The sequence below is a fragment of the Solea senegalensis genome, linkage group LG2, assembly GCF_019176455.1.
Source record: "Solea senegalensis isolate Sse05_10M linkage group LG2, IFAPA_SoseM_1, whole genome shotgun sequence".
NCBI lineage: Eukaryota > Metazoa > Chordata > Actinopteri > Pleuronectiformes > Soleidae > Solea > Solea senegalensis.
In genome coordinates this window covers 2,465,175-2,480,502 of record NC_058022.1, presented here as the reverse complement: position 1 = coordinate 2,480,502, position 15,328 = coordinate 2,465,175, and the positions used below count along the sequence as shown (strand labels likewise).

The following is a 15,328-nucleotide window of genomic DNA, read 5'->3' as shown; positions in this document are numbered from 1 at the left end:
AAACTCGAAAACATCTTCACTGCACACAAACAACTTTATGGAGAAATCTTGGCCCCGAGGGAAAACAAACAAACAAACACATCGCTTTAGTCCCATCTCTCTAATCTGGAAGAAATAAAAACAGAGTATTTATACTTTATGCACGTATTACATAGTCAGTTACAAAAATACATGGTCTACGGGGATCCAATATGTCAACAAAAGACAAGTAGGGTCTATCTTCAGTACATGAGGCCCAACATTCAGGTACATAAGCACGTGAAAGTAACATTAAAGTGTTTTTTACTCAGAAAATATCATCTTTTTAATTAATTACACAACATCCATTTATAGTATGTGACTTTCCAAACTGAATGCGGCTAAATTTGTCAGATTCAAAACAATGGATACTCTTGGAAAATGCTGAGTATCCGTGATTCTGTGAAACAAACTCTAAAAAGTAATTCAATAAACGTGAGGTTGAGTCCAGATTTAAAAACACATGGAGATGAAAACATGGAAACAATGAAAATCTGATTGATTGATTTTTTTTTACGACAAACAAATAACGTTTTCTATCAACGTTTAACGTGCTGGTAAGGTGAAAAAGTAAAGGTGGTCTCTCTGATCCTGCCTCAGCGCCAGGTTCAGGTTGCTGGTGTTTTAAAGGTTATTGAAAAGTATCTGCGATAATGTCCAACGTGTCCATTGTGTTCAGAAGATAACAGATAACAGGCACAAGAGGGGACATCTGAGGTGAGAACACGGGGACAGGGAGTCGTGACGTGGTGGGACACGTTCGTACTTCTGCACTGTCCACGGCACAGTGTGTTTTCCAGGAGAGACTCTTCTCACAGTTTGGGAGTGTCGGTGGGAGCCAGCGGCGCTCGGCCCCTCTGAAATCGAGGTGGTACGTTCCTTTCACTATCACCTCCTGCAGAGTCAGCGAAGAAGCCTCAGTTAGAAGACGAGCAATGGAAGAACGACTTAGACTGTTTGCTTAAAGGTTTCAGTGTAAGTTAAGTTAAAATAAAAATTAGTTTTTCGTCGACATGTAATTTAGGCAAAGGTCTTGCTTTACAGAGGCAGCCATTTTGTGCCGCCATGTTTCTATGGCGGCCTGAATGGATTTTGTTGCAATCTGCAGTCACACCACTAGGGATGGGCATGAATATGTGATCATAAAAAGTTGTTCAGTTAATGTGACTATCTGTAATTTATATGAAATAAGAAACAAAACTGAAACATAAGGATTGCCTAATCCTCCAGGTGGGGAATGAGTCTTTACCCCAAGTGGAAGAGTTTAATTATCTCGGGGTCTTGTTCACGAGTGATGGAGCAATGAAGCGTGACATTGGCAGGAGAACCGGAGCAACAGGAACGGTATTGCAATCGCTCTGCCGCACCATTGTGACAATAACAGGAGCCAGCTCTCGATCTACCGGTCGATTTTCGTTCCTTATGGGTCATGACCAATAAGATCGTGGGTACAAGGGGCTGAAATGGGCTGGGGTCTGCCTTAGAGATAGGATGAGAAGCTCAGTCATCCGGCAGGGACTCGTGGAAAAGGAAAGGAGCCAGTTGAGGTGTTTTGGGCATCTGGTAAGGATGCCACTGGGTCCACCACACTACAGAGGCGTTCCTGGCACGTCCAACTGGGAGGAAACCTCGGGGAAGACCAAGAACTGGGTGGAGAGATAATGTCTCCTCACTGGTCTGGGAGTGCCTGAGGATTCCCCACTCAGAGTTGAAAGATGTGGCCAGGGAAAGGGAAATCTGGGGCCCCCAATAGAGCTTCTACCTCCACAACCTCATCTCAGATAAGCAGTTGTTGATGGATGGACGGATAAACACTGATATTAAACATAATTACCAGTAGTGTAGGGTTATTCCCCATTCTGAACTAGATGCTAAAGAACATTCCAGATCATCAGTCTGTCAAGCTCCTGATGTTTGCAGATGACACCACGCTCATTGGACTCATCTCCTGGGGAGCTTCTCTTATCACCACAATGGTGAAGGGTGATTGCAATGCTGTTCCCTTTGCTCTGATTCTCCTGCCAATTCCACACTCCTTTGTTCACTAACTTGAACTTAAACTTAAATACTTAAAATCCTCCACTTGGGTGTGAAGACTCATTCCCCACCCGGAGATTGATCATCTGGTGGAATGCTCAAAAGACAGTGGAGAGGTTAGTGGACTTCAGAAAGAGCCCAGCCCCTGTTTCTGATTCTGATAAGAACCACGAAATGCAAGAAATATCAAGAACATTTGCAAAGATCTCCTACAAGTTGTTGGCCTCGTCTGACTGAACTGATGTTGTGTTTCCAGGACGTGTGATAGGTCTGATCTACTGCCTCAGAGCCACCCTGCAACCCGAACCCAACACTGACCCAACTGTCCAGCTATGACATCTGATCCTTCACCTGGGATTGGCTGGTCTTTGGCGTCGGTATAAAAGCAGGTGGTTGAGGCGGGGTGGTGGATGCATGAGTGGTCAGAGAGCCAAGTGGTTAGCACACTGGATTAACAGCATGGCAACTCTTTGGACATCCCCTAAATTTCTCAGCTCTAATCCTTCATTAGAAGGACACGGCTAACGCTGGGTTGACCTCATCACTGCAGCCACCCTTCGCTCTGTCAGACACCAACATGAGCCCCTTCTGCACTCGTCACTGTTCTCGCTGAGCGGATCTCTTCTGTCTTTTAACTCTGTTAATGCACCAAACATGGCTGTCAGCGTGCAAGAGGTCAAGCCAGAGCAAAAACACTTCCAAGAATCCTAGAAGCTGTGGAACACTATTTCATTTCCAGTTTGTTTTATGGTCAGATTTAAGTGTGTGTTTACTTTTACATGCAAAAACCCAAGCAGCCAACAGCGTCAGAGCCTCTCAAGATAAATTAAATATGGGCAAAAGAGCCAGAAAATAAAATAACCTCATTGATATTTTGACCTGACGTTTAAGAAAACTAGGTCAGCCAAGGGTTCGATTCCTGGCTCCGCTGGTCTAAATGGGCAAGAATCTTAACCTCATGTTGTGAATGTGTGGGTAAATGGGAAAACTGCTGTGTAGAGCAGCTGTGAGTGGTCATCAAGACTAGAAAAGTCTTCTGTTCCTGAGCAAATGAGTGAAAGAATTAAATTGACGTATTTAATGTCAACTACTGTCTCAAAGGTCAAACCTCATCATTTTCATTGTTTTGTTTTATGCGTTACTAAGTGAACATTAGCGGGTAATAGTAAGTACCTTATTATAATCTATTATATTAAATTCAATAAATATTATTAAAGGCATTGTGAATAAAATTGTGAATATTTTCATTGATCCATGTAAAAATGTAAGTGTTGTGGATGGTTAATGTGGATCTCTGTTACATTATATGTAATCAGTAGTAGGTGCGGAATGATGTAAATATTTCCTGCCATGATACTAAAATTCACAATATTTCTACTAGCGTTTAAGTCACTAGGACTAGTGGTGATTTAAACAGCATTTTAAAGTAATTTATGTGAAATATGAACAGTTTTCCTACATTCATCAAAATTCCAGTGATCTTGGAACAGTTTTTTTGTTTGTTTTTTATCGCAATGTGAATATTGTCCCATTGACACTGAGTAGTTGTTTGTCATTTATTGTACTTTTAAGGTGCCCTTGCTTTGTTTGAACAATATCTACTGTAAGTCTGGAATGTTCCAGACATGGCAAACCTCCAAAATTAAAAATAAACCATATTTCCATAAAATACTATCTTTATATGAATCAATAAACTGAAAATAATGCAGTACTGATTATAGCCAAGTCAGGGTTAGTAAGAAGTGTGCACTGCAAGCTGGGGCCATGCACACAACAAACACACATAAACAGACTCCGCCCCTACGCCACTCTCCGCCCAGGTGAGGTACTTACATGTAGCTTAAGTGGTGACCCAGTGTGTTAGCTCCAGCACCCTGACCCTCTATTTCAAATAATCCCTCTCACTGCCATAATCCATTAAGGAGCCCGCTACATCAGTAAAGTCCTCCAGGACCAGGCTGGTGGAGTCCTCACCAGAGAGCAGCTCCGGGTCTGATGCCCACGGGTGCTGATGGTGGTCAGGCTGGAGGGCCCGGGGTTCGTCCAGGTACGGTTGTAGAGACTGGGGGTGGTCGCACTTCTCGTAGGCCGGCACTTGGTCTTCGTCGTGCTGCGTGAAGTGTGGATCCTTCGTGATGCCGACACTGTCGCTGCCGCTGCCGCCCTCGCTGCCCTGCGACGAAGGGGCCAGCACGTGGTAGAGGCTGGGCAGGCGGATGTCCAGCAGCACGCCACTCTTGATGAAAAGCTTGTTGTTGAGGTTGTAGAGCTTTTCGGCGATGTCGTAGCCCAGCATGACGGAGAAGAGGCGAGCGATGTAGCGCTCCCTAGATATCAGCATGTACAGGTGGCGGCGACGCCAGGTGACGTAGCGGGAGTCTTCCTCTGCTGTCAGTGTCACCTTTGGAATATGAACAAAACACCTGAATATCATTATTCGTCCTAAAATTACACTGTAAAGCAACAGTCATAACAAATTGATGCGATAATTCTCTGAACAACTGTTGCTAAAACACCTTTATGTTGTCATTTACTACATTAATAAATATCAAAATAATCACTAAAACCACTTTAAAGGTACTTTACACACATTCTGACCACTAGCAGCAGTATAGAGCAATGTTTTTACCTCTGGGGGTCGCCAAATAAATGTGCCCTAATATTAGGGAATTAGGGCAGTTGAAATAAATCAGAATTATTACATTATGCACAAATTTACTCATCACCATATTTGTCAATGTAAATTGGGTTGAGATTATTTGTAATTTCTTTTTAAAAGTTTGTCTAACACTGCCATCGTCCATATTGGATTAGCTTCAGTAAAGGACAGAAATATTATCTTTAACACTATTTTCTTTGTGTTAATAGACCAAACGAAAAACATATTAAATTCTTTTTGTAAGATTTGTTCTGTCCTTTTAGTTAAATCTAATTAGACTGGAGTTATTTGGTGCGACATATACTGTATCTACTGCAACTGTAAGATGTTAGCCTGATGCTAACATTAGATGAGGCAGCAGATATTACTGTAATGGCTCATTACACATCAACCTGAGTTTTCGATAGGTAGCAAACCTAGTAGCCAAGCTAGCAAGCTAACAACAGCAGTGCACCTAGCTAATAATCATTACTTTTTATGGTGTTAGCGTTATTTTTCTTGGTGTCTTGGTTTGCAATTTAGGAAGATATCATTAGCTTGCTAGAACCCTTCTCTGTTCGGAAACCCAGACACAACACAGTATTAACATTATCTCCCCCCGTCTAACCAGCTAAGTAGTGTGGTCTACTGGTGCATCAGGAACTCTGTAGCACTCCTTACCCAGGAAAGCCCCATGAACTCGGATTTCCAACTGGAAATAGCACCTCTGTCATACAGTAAATCAGTCATACACATAGTACTGTTTCATTTTTAATCGTAGACATGTTGGTACGCCTTTTTGCGAGTGTAAAACACCAAGTTGAGCGTTATCAATATGCCTGACAATGGTTGTAGCTAGCTTGAGATACGTAGGTAACGTTCAGCATAAACCACTGCATAAACTAAGACCCAAGGTTCTCAGTACCTGGAACTTTCCCTCCTCATTTGGTCTGAGAGACTCCCACTCTGGAGAGTCGAGGAACTGGTGGCGGTGGATGTAGTGCAGGAACTGTCCCTCCAAAGACACATTGATCCTGAGGGACAGAGAAGAGAGAGAAATAGAGATACAAGGTTAAAAAGAGAGACAGGGATTAGGAATTTGTGATAATGCGAGCAGAGCGGGAGCAGGAGGTCGCTTTGTAGCGTCAGACAGAAGAGTGTAGACATAAATATCTCTGTCAGACACTGTTGAGAACACTTTCAGATATGCTGACGACATCAGTTTTCCACCGACAACATAATTCAGGACATTGAGACATACAAGGAAAGTTTCATTTTAAAAGCAAAGAGCTTCCGTAGAGTGAGATAATCCAGCGCAGGCAGCATTTAGATTTCACTGATATTAAAGGCTCCTGTCAAAGTTTGTTTATAATCAAACCTCAATATGAAAATCACCTGCTTCAAATCAATCGAGTGACATCGCCAGAAAGAAACGATGTCTTCGTCGGGAAACAGAAAAACTGCTCTCCACACCTTGTCGTACCACAGTTATTTTTAACGCCTTTTTAACGACAGCAGCTGGCAGGGGAGTTGCTCCAGGGTAGACAAAGTAGCTTGGGCCCCACTTGAGGTGATTACTGTAACCCACGGCAACAACATTTTTGTGAAAATGTCCTTGAATTCTATGATACAGCCTGGTACATGGGACCGCAATGACAACAGTATTTGAAAACCCTAAAGTTTGAGTCATACTTTTCAAACAAAACCAAATGAGACAAGAGAACAATTTCCACACTCAAATGCCATGTTCCAATTTCATCCAACATTTGTAATTGTTTTGATTGAGAGACTCCTAGTGGTCGAAAATACACACAGTCCTCGCTCAAGAAACTTTATCGCGCCAGAAAGTAAGTGACTTTAATAAAAGCTTTACAACAAAATTAATGTTGTTGTTTTGCTGCTTTCAAACCCCAGGGTTGGAGCTGAATCACCACCATTTAAACATGTTTACTTGCCCCTGTAAAGCACTATGCCACTAGCCTTGTGTAAGAATGGTGCTGTACAAATCAACTTGCCTTGCCAACCGTCATTCCCATTGACGGTTGTAGACGAATCAATCTGATTTTTTTTGTGATGGGTAGGTGATGTACCAAAGTATGTTCCCATTAAATTTGTGATTAGAATCTACCCACTGATTATAACATTTTCAAGAAATCCCACTCTCTTCTAATGGGTCAAATTGTAAAATATCAAAACTTCATCAGAAATCAAACAAGATCAAACTATTTTTCATCTGTATCCAATCCAGATTACAGATTTACCATCAATTTTTGTCATGCTTATGTACTGTAAGATGGTAATAGCCATAAAATGCTATACAGATCAAGAGAGTTCTCTGGACCCAGTCATTTGACATGTAAAAATGTCAGGTGCCGGCATGAAAACCACAGGTATCAAAGTGTTTAAGCCTTGGTGGAGGTCTCTTGTGTTTTGGTCCGGAAATAAACTTTTTAAATTTAAAGCACATAACTATAGGAAGCAAATCTAAATAACTCCTCTGTTTTTGGCTGGATTTAGCCGATGAAGTAGATGACAATGCCTTTATTTAGACTCTTCACAACAAAAGTAGGGGGTTTTAATGCAGAGAAAGGTTTTGGGCTTAGAAGAACACATAGTGGGACGACTCGCACAAATATCCTGCCAATTAACAGCTATGTTGTTGTGGGTTGGTGTCTGTGTAGACTTCCCATCAGGGATCCCCCATGTTGAAAATGTTGCTGCACTGCAAGGACCTTCAGGGGCAGCTGTGTGTCAGTGTCAGGGTTTCAATCCCAAGATCAACCAAATCTACATGTCGAAGTGTCCCAGGGGACAATACTGAACCTTCTATAACCCCTGATATGTGGTCATCGGTGTCTAAGTGTGAGGGATATCAAAGTAAATTAATTTAAAGTAGCAATATTCTTTATGGGGATGAAGTATTTAGACGTATAATTTGTTAGATTTGGGCTTATTTGCACCATTTACAGGAAAGCTGGAAGCTTTTTGTTTGTTTGTTGACCCCACTTTGGCTCGTTCTCCCAGAGATGTCAACACTGTTTTAAACTTTTGATTAAGATAAGAGGATTAGTCAGCATCCACTCGCCCGAGTACAAAGATATCACTTAACCAGTGGGCACTCTGCAGGGGACGACGACACAATAGTGAGTCACAGACAAAAATACTTTGTTTACAACATTTCTCTGGTGTAGGATCCAGGATTTGAGATCTAATGCAGCTCCACTTTGAGGATGTTTGGATGAAGAGGATTCATTTCCTGTAACGGCTCGGTGCTGCCAACAGCCCGAGACGAGTCAAAAATAGAATTTCAGCTCTGAAGAAGCCACATTTCCTCAAAGAAATAATTGGTGTTACATTGTATTTTTAATCACAGGTGCAAAGAGAGTGAGAACGTCCTAGTTTAGTTTCAATTCTGTCCAAAAAAATAAGTTTAATGGGAAAGAAAAACTACCTGTAAGTTTCTAAAACTCCAGTGTTGATAAAAAAAAAAAAATAAACACCTGTGAAAAGCCTAATGAAGCAAGTATTAATAATTTATTAAGTTTAACATTTACTGAATAAAGAACATGTTAGGCTACTTATATGATGCTATATGTAAAGCAGGTTAGCTCCAACTAACAACTTTAGTATTACTAGTATTAGAGTATCGTTTTTGTGTATAATTCCACCAGGAAGGTTTTTCTTAATGTAGTTAAATTCCTCACTTACTTATCGTGGTATATATGATCAGAGATGTTGTACAGCTACCAACAGTATTTAGCTAACGTTACCGACTTAAAGTTAGCTAAATGTTAGCTATGTTTCCCCTTACTCACAACTGACTGTAACTTGGATTATATTTAAACAGAAGTTAAGTGTGCGCTATAGTCAGTTGTTGGTACGTTTCTTTGCTTTACTTCCACACAACAGCGTGAGCGCTAGCTAGTCAAATTACATAAATCATCTGAGACGTCCAAATGAAGCTGTTGGACGTCTTTTGGTTCAGACATCGCATCCCGGACACAATAGTAACTCATGTCACGAAGTCACGCATCGTCAAAGCGTTTAAGCTACAGTGCGTAACATTTGGTGGTTTTTGTTGTTATTTTCGGCATCGTGAACAGAAATGACAGTCAGGTTTGTTGAGCAGTAGAATTCACTTCTGAAACTATTTGTGGACGCTTCTTTGTGTTTTCAGTCAAACTCCAACCTTGTTTGCGGTCGTCTCGATTTGCTAGCTCAATGTTGCTGTTGCCTCTGTCTGCGTTTTACTGTGTTGTTTGGTCACTAGTTATTGAGGGCGGTGTCCACCACAGTAAGTTATAGTTCCAGGGGAGGTTTTATTTGTTTAGAAGAGGTTGTTGGTTGAGAAGCCTTAAACAAGAGAGGCTGTGTTAGCTAAAAGTGACCGTCAGCTAGCAACAAATTCCAGCTAGCAACGTGTAGCTAGTGCACAAGCCACCCTGCTTTGGATCCATTTCACTTTTTTTGTGTCCAATACTGACACCGATATCAGTCTAACAGTTTTTATTTACTTTTTTTTTATCGTAAACCATGTGATATGTCGGATTTTTTGATTGCTTCTGATTTGATTATGACACGTATCGGCTTGAATCATGGAATCAGCTCATCTCTAATTTGTTTCAGTTGCTTCAAATGACAGAAGGCATCATCATATTGCAATATTGATTGATTGGTATTGGTATTTTGGTTGTATTATGTGGTTTACTTTAAGTGTACACACATGCGAAAACATCCACAAAATAGGTTTGGTCTCCCACCTCCCAGACAGCAGGAAGGAGAGCTGGTTGATGGGTGTATTGCCCTCCACAGCGTACGTCTCTCCTGCCTTCAGCTCCACCACCCTGTTGTCAAAAGCGCTCGCGATCTCCTTGAACACCTGGACGGGGACGCCCAGCGGCAGGTAGACCGCCTGGTACAGGGAGGTCAGCTCCTCGCTGCGTATGCCCTCCTGCTGCAGCCGGTAGAGAAGGTGGCAGATCTGGGCGACGCAGGCCAGCAGCAGCAGCAGGTTCCAGGTGAACACGCACAGGCCGCACATGGTCAGCCAACCCCACAGGGTCAGGCACAGGAAAGCCGGGGTCAGGAAGCCGAAGATGAAGAGGCACCCGTAGGCCCCGCTGCCACCCATGTAGCCCAGGAACATGACGGTGTGTCCCAAGTGGTAGAGGGCTCCCTCTGTGTTGTTGCTCCAGCCATCGCACATGGGGGCAAACAACAAGCTGTCCAGCAGGGACGAGTTTTCGGCATTCATGTTTGAAACTCGTGAAACGACTGTGACGCAAAAAAAACACGGCTGCCGTTTCTGTCCCGATTCAGTGTCTTTGTTTGGCACTGACCAAGAACGTCAGACGTTTGTTCCCTTGTGGAAAAATCTTGAATGTGAAGAAGTTCTCACGACTCGAAAACAGCTGGAATGGGTTTCCTCTCCGTCTCCTCCTCTCATCATGTGTCCCCGTCTCTCTATCTTCCGTCTATTCCTCTCAGCCGCCAGTCCGCACTGCAAAAACCAACAGCTGGAGGAGAAGTGCTAAGGGAGGGAGGGTTCACCGATAGAGTCCCAGAAGGATAACCATGTTTGGAATTGAAACCCAAGGAGGACAGAGTGGTGGACGGAAAGCAGGCCTGCTACTTAACATAACAGAGAGAGAGGGGGACACGGAGAGAGAGAGGCAGGAAACAGGAGAGGAGTGACAGTCACCAATAACTGTAGAAGAACTTTTCAAATCAAGTTTTCAACAAGTTTTCAGCCAAACTTCACAAGTCTGACTCGCATACTCGGAGAGTCTCTGCTGCTGGTGCATATTTAGAGACAGAGTGACAGCATAGGTCAGATTTCAGGTGTAAACACCCACCAATGCCACACATACTGTCCACACCCGACTGTCCCTGGCTGTCCCCGACAAACTGCCACAGCCTGTGGACGTCAATCCATTCAATATTCATCCTCCCCGCCTCGTTTATGCTGTTTATTTTAATTAACGCAGGGACACAAATAAGAAAATATATCATGTATGGATGACAAAAAACCTATATTTTAGTTATTTCTGTGAAATAGAAACGATACATTTCAGCAATTCTACGAACAATATGTACACTTTAACAAATTACCCTTAAAACGGGAGACTAAAGGGACTTAGACAAAATTACCATCATGAGCACATGGCATCAGTTCACATAAAAATATACTTTAAATAAATAAATTAATAAATAAAGCATGTCATTGCAGAAGAATAAAGACATATTTGCAGATTCTCTTGCTTCCAACTTTATTTACCCAGAATATTTAATGCTAAAGTACCAACGACTTATTCTAGCACATTTTAGAAAAGTTGGTTTTGCAATTTTAATTTTAAGGCATTTATCAAAAAACATATTGGAACAAAAACAATCCCTATCCCTCACGTTAGCATCAAGTTGTTCATTTAATACTCTAACTAATATCTTACCTTTATGAATGTATGTATTTGTATGTATATTCAAAAGAAATATACAGAAAGAAACAAAAATAAAATACAAATATTAGATTATGTTTTCTTCTGGTAACAGTTGGACTTGGCAGCGGTCATAAAAAAATACAATAATTAAAAGCTGTTCTTAAATACTAAATAATATGATAAAATAAGAAAATAAAATATATTTTGAGGGAATAGGACTGTAATCTGCGACCATGTTTTCTTCGCGTGACCTTCACTGAGTTGACAAACATTCAGGTAACATGGGAGTAAACAGGAAGTGAGTCACATTTTCATCTGTCATCATGACTTGCACTTTATGAATGATGTTTTTTTGTTTGTTTTTTGGCAGGTAGATCAGAGATCTAACTGGATTAGACGACTGTTGTTCATTACAAACAAAACCAGAACATTTAGGGTTGCAGTCATTCATTTGACTGCTTTATTATAATTTGACTCTGAATGTGAATTTATATTTTAACAGACATTTAAACAAGCACTTCAACTGCATTTAGTTTTTTTTTATTTACAACTGCCATGGCCAAGTGGAAGGGAATTGAGCTTGTAACTGGAGGGTGTGAGGTGCTCTTGAGCAAGGCACTCAAGTGCTGCCCACTGCTCCCATGCCTGGTCCGTGTGTAATCCAGCTAAATCTAAAAATTTGGAATTCAAATTTTGACACACCTACATTTTAATAACTTCAGTTAAACATACTTCGCTTCCAAGTTATTCAGGAAGTAAAAGTGCCAGAAAGACAGTTGCCAAATTGTAGTTTTTGCAAATGCAGGGTGTCAGAGCATCGCCCAGTGCCAGACACTTCACTGACCCACTGTAGACAAAGAATGCAGATATGGCAAGTATTGACTTTGCAGGGGCAGGAGTTATTTATAAACCTGAGTGCATACCAGGGACAGCAACTGCAGCGGACAGCCAGGACCTTCACATGTGACCACGCCACTATTAATAATCGTCAACAAGAAAACCCACACACACAGACGGCGACTCTTTATTGCATAGACCTTTTATTCAATCGCATACAGCAGTTTAATTACACACTTTTTAAAAACACAACTTTCACACACACACACAAAAGGAGAAAAACTGGAACCAGAGTGGATCATTTCTACAAATCCCTTCCTGTCAGGGTATAAATAAGAGGGGACCAAGGGGAAGAAAAGGAGTGGCCAAGGTCGTCCTCCACTCACAGCAACACACTGTAAAGAAGACAGAAATGACAGTTTAGTTGTTTTATAGAAAATAAAAAGTTACAATCACACTTCAGCTTATTTTACGACATCAGAAAGTCTGAGCTGCTGAAACATGAACTGAGCCAAGAGGGTTTGGCCGCGTTTCATGTGTAGTCACGCACACACACACACCTCCCATCTGTGCTGCTCAATATGCAACGTCCCACTCTGACACTAAAGTTACTGTAGGAGTGCAATTAAAGTGTGGGGGTTTAAATCTGAAGAATCATTAACTTTTGACAACAGATTCAAGTCAATACTGAAAGTTTTATTGGTATAGTGATTCCAAATAAAGATTGTTTTTTTAATAGCAAACTTAAAGGCATACCTTTCACCCGACCTTTGTTATGTTTATCAAGTCTTTTAACTTCATTTTAGGACACGACAAGTGATTTTATTCTACCCTTTAAGTCTGCCCTCACTGAGTTTCATTCCCATTTTACTGCACCTATTATTTTACCATGTTCTAGTTCATCTCGTAGCACTTTGCATCTATTTTAGTGCTGCAACAGTTAAATTAATCAACTAATTTTATAATACAGTTTTCTTCGTAATTAGACGTTTTGTGACTCTTCAGTTGCAGCCCTAATTTACTTCTGAATCAATTTATGTTTATAACTTGACATTTCACCTCCTGTTTTTAAAGTAGTATTTTAGTCTCCAGTGTTCTCTCCCTCACTTTCAGCTCTCGACAACATTTCCTCACTTCACTTCCTTATCAGGTTTTAATCCCATAAAGCGACTTTGAGTTCCATTGCCTTGTATGAAAAGTGCTATATAAATAAAGTTTGACTGAAATGCGACACTGCTACTGCTTTAAGAGTACAGATCAAACTATATCAAATATATCTACAATTTCAATCTATCCGTGTCACATTTAGTGAAACGTCATTTTGCTTTGCTTCAACAGTGAAGTTAATTTATTCCACTGTTCTACTCTGTGAAAGTTCAGTTTGTACTCATTAGTGTTTGAATCAGTAAGAGCTGAGGGTTGCAAATGACCCTGAACATGAGGAAATTATAATTCCATACAAGCTAACAGGACTTCATGATGTTACTGTGCGTTTGAGCTTGTGTCGGTCAAATGTACTTAGCACACGCACACAGAATGGAGTGGGTCAAATCTTGAATCCAAGCGCCCTCATGCAGTCTTTGTGCGCCTCAATCAGCTCTGAGCACTGATCCTCTCCCTTTTCAATGATGCTGGAGGGGGAAAAAAACAAGAAAAAATACAAAATAAATTTTTCAAGTGAGTTCAAGTATTGTTTTGACAGTTTCCCCTTCCATTCGCTCACCAAGCATCTCTGACTTTCTTCGTCTCTGGACAAGCGCAGCAGGGTCTCAGCGGCTTCGGCTCGGCGCACTGGGTCGCGGGAGCAGAGTCCACGCTGGCAGCTGACACAGTGGACATCTTTGAATCTGAAAACTAAAAAGATTGTTAAAGAGTTTTTTTTTTTAAAGCAAGATTTCTGATTTTGCAGCGTCTTAAATGTGAATATTTTCTAATTCTTTTGCGTCATATAACAAAGAAATCAAAACGTAATAATTGTGGTTTGTGGACTAAACAAGACATCGAAGGACGTTGTCATTTCAAGGTCTGAGATTTTTTCTGGCATTTCATGGCCCAAAAAAAGTGTTGCGAAAACAAGTGTTATGAAAACAAACTTAAGTTTCAGTGCTTTCCCACTAGTGCGCCATCTTCCAGAAGATGAGCCACAATTCATTATCAATCAGTCTTATTAACCAAGCTCTTTCTCCAGAGAATATTTGACAGTCACCACCTAAAAAGGTACTCTTACATAGTTCGTAGCAATATTGTGCATATTGCGCACTGTCAAACATTACATTAAAAGCTACCAATGGCATCTGTTTTGTTGCTAAATTCATGTTAAAGATCCTGACTAATGTGAGAAGAGACACTGGATTAAATAATGGTTGAATTCCATTACCTTCCTCAGGGTGCATGCTAGACAGGTTTCAATAATATAATAACATATCTGTTTCTCTAACCCTAACCAACGTGGAAAAAGATAATGTTGTAAGTGTAGAGAAATTATTTTCATAACCAACTAATTTGTGGGACAACTTTCTCAATTAATTGAGTAATCGTTTCATCCACAAAAATGTTGTCACAAATTATAGTTTTGATGATTTATTTCTCATATGGAGCAAAGCCACCAGAAAATATTCACCTGTAAGGAGCTGAAAAATCTGAGAAACTTAACATGTTATTATTATTATTGTTATTAATAACAACAACAACAATAATAATAATGATGATAATAGCAGTGAAAAAGAAATTAAATTCAGTAAAAAATGATTGGTTAAGTTTTTAAAAAACATTCACATTCACACATAATTGTTTCAGTCCTGGTCAAATGCATTAGACACTAGGCTCAAATTAAATGGGGAATACATACAAGTGTAATATATGATCATTTGAACGCAGATTGTGATCTAATAATTCAAAAGTAGATGACAGTAAACAGTGGGAACGTAAACAGGTAGTTTGTTTTAGTACTTTATGAATTATTTATTTGCTCAAACACCTTCAGAGTGACACTTGTGGCCCAATTCACCAAAATGCAAAAGAAGGTTAAACGTCTTCCTGTACGGAGGCGTTACATCACGCTGGTGAAGCTAGCTAACGGCGGCTAACATTAATAGTCAAATTAAAAAGTCCCGATAAAAAGGCACATGAGCGGTGTCATGGCGGACAAACGGGAGGAATACATAAACAGCAAGAGGTGTTTAAACGCAGCGGAGGAGTTTAAAGTGTGCCTTTCTCTTTTTAATCTAGGTTACGTAACTTACGTGTGTGGAGGACAGCGTGCGAATGCTGCTTCACCTTCAAAAAAAAGGAATGAACGTTGTGAACGAACTCGCACATGTGCATTATAGTTCAGTCTCACGTGACCTGAAACGTGAGCGGT

At 40.7% G+C, this 15,328-nt stretch overlaps 2 protein-coding genes across 3 annotated transcripts; both read right to left on the bottom strand.

Moving 5' to 3' along the window:
• Positions 1-15: 15 nt before the first annotated feature.
• popdc2 (popeye domain containing 2) lies at positions 16-10,201 on the bottom strand. 2 transcript variants are annotated; one of them, XM_044050460.1, is made up of 4 exons: positions 9,454-10,201; positions 5,619-5,727; positions 3,889-4,456; positions 16-913 (listed from the first exon to the last, which is right to left on the bottom strand). In XM_044050460.1, the coding sequence occupies exons 1-3, from the start codon at positions 9,945-9,947 to the stop codon at positions 3,938-3,940; spliced, it is 1,122 nt and encodes a 373-aa protein (XP_043906395.1). In that variant the 5' UTR covers positions 9,948-10,201; the 3' UTR covers positions 16-913; positions 3,889-3,937. The 2 variants fall into 2 exon arrangements, with proteins under 2 accessions (XP_043906395.1, XP_043906405.1); XM_044050470.1 differs by having other exon boundaries at positions 4,030-4,456.
• Positions 10,202-12,151: 1,950 nt separating this feature from the next.
• LOC122765168 (cytochrome c oxidase copper chaperone) lies at positions 12,152-15,292 on the bottom strand. The gene is made up of 4 exons (XM_044019293.1): positions 15,210-15,292; positions 13,691-13,821; positions 13,499-13,598; positions 12,152-12,362 (listed from the first exon to the last, which is right to left on the bottom strand). The coding sequence occupies exons 2-3, from the start codon at positions 13,804-13,806 to the stop codon at positions 13,514-13,516; spliced, it is 201 nt and encodes a 66-aa protein (XP_043875228.1). The 5' UTR covers positions 13,807-13,821; positions 15,210-15,292; the 3' UTR covers positions 12,152-12,362; positions 13,499-13,513.
• Positions 15,293-15,328: the final 36 nt, after the last annotated feature.

Bases quoted from the DNA above. Each gene is read 5' to 3' on its own strand.
- popdc2 (XM_044050460.1), bottom strand. From the start codon at position 9,947: ATGAATGCCGAAAACTCGTCCCTGCTGGACAGCTTGTTGTTTGCCCCC. The intron at 5,728-9,453 runs GTGGGAGACCAA...TCTGTCCCTCAG, and splicing joins TCCTTCCTGCTGTCTGGGAG to GATCAATGTGTCTTTGGAGG. The intron at 4,457-5,618 runs GTACTGAGAACC...CATATTCCAAAG, and splicing joins ATGAGGAGGGAAAGTTCCAG to GTGACACTGACAGCAGAGGA.
- LOC122765168 (XM_044019293.1), bottom strand. From the start codon at position 13,806: ATGTCCACTGTGTCAGCTGCCAGCGTGGACTCTGCTCCCGCGACCCAG. The intron at 13,599-13,690 runs GTGAGCGAATGG...TTCCCCCTCCAG, and splicing joins AAGAAAGTCAGAGATGCTTG to CATCATTGAAAAGGGAGAGG.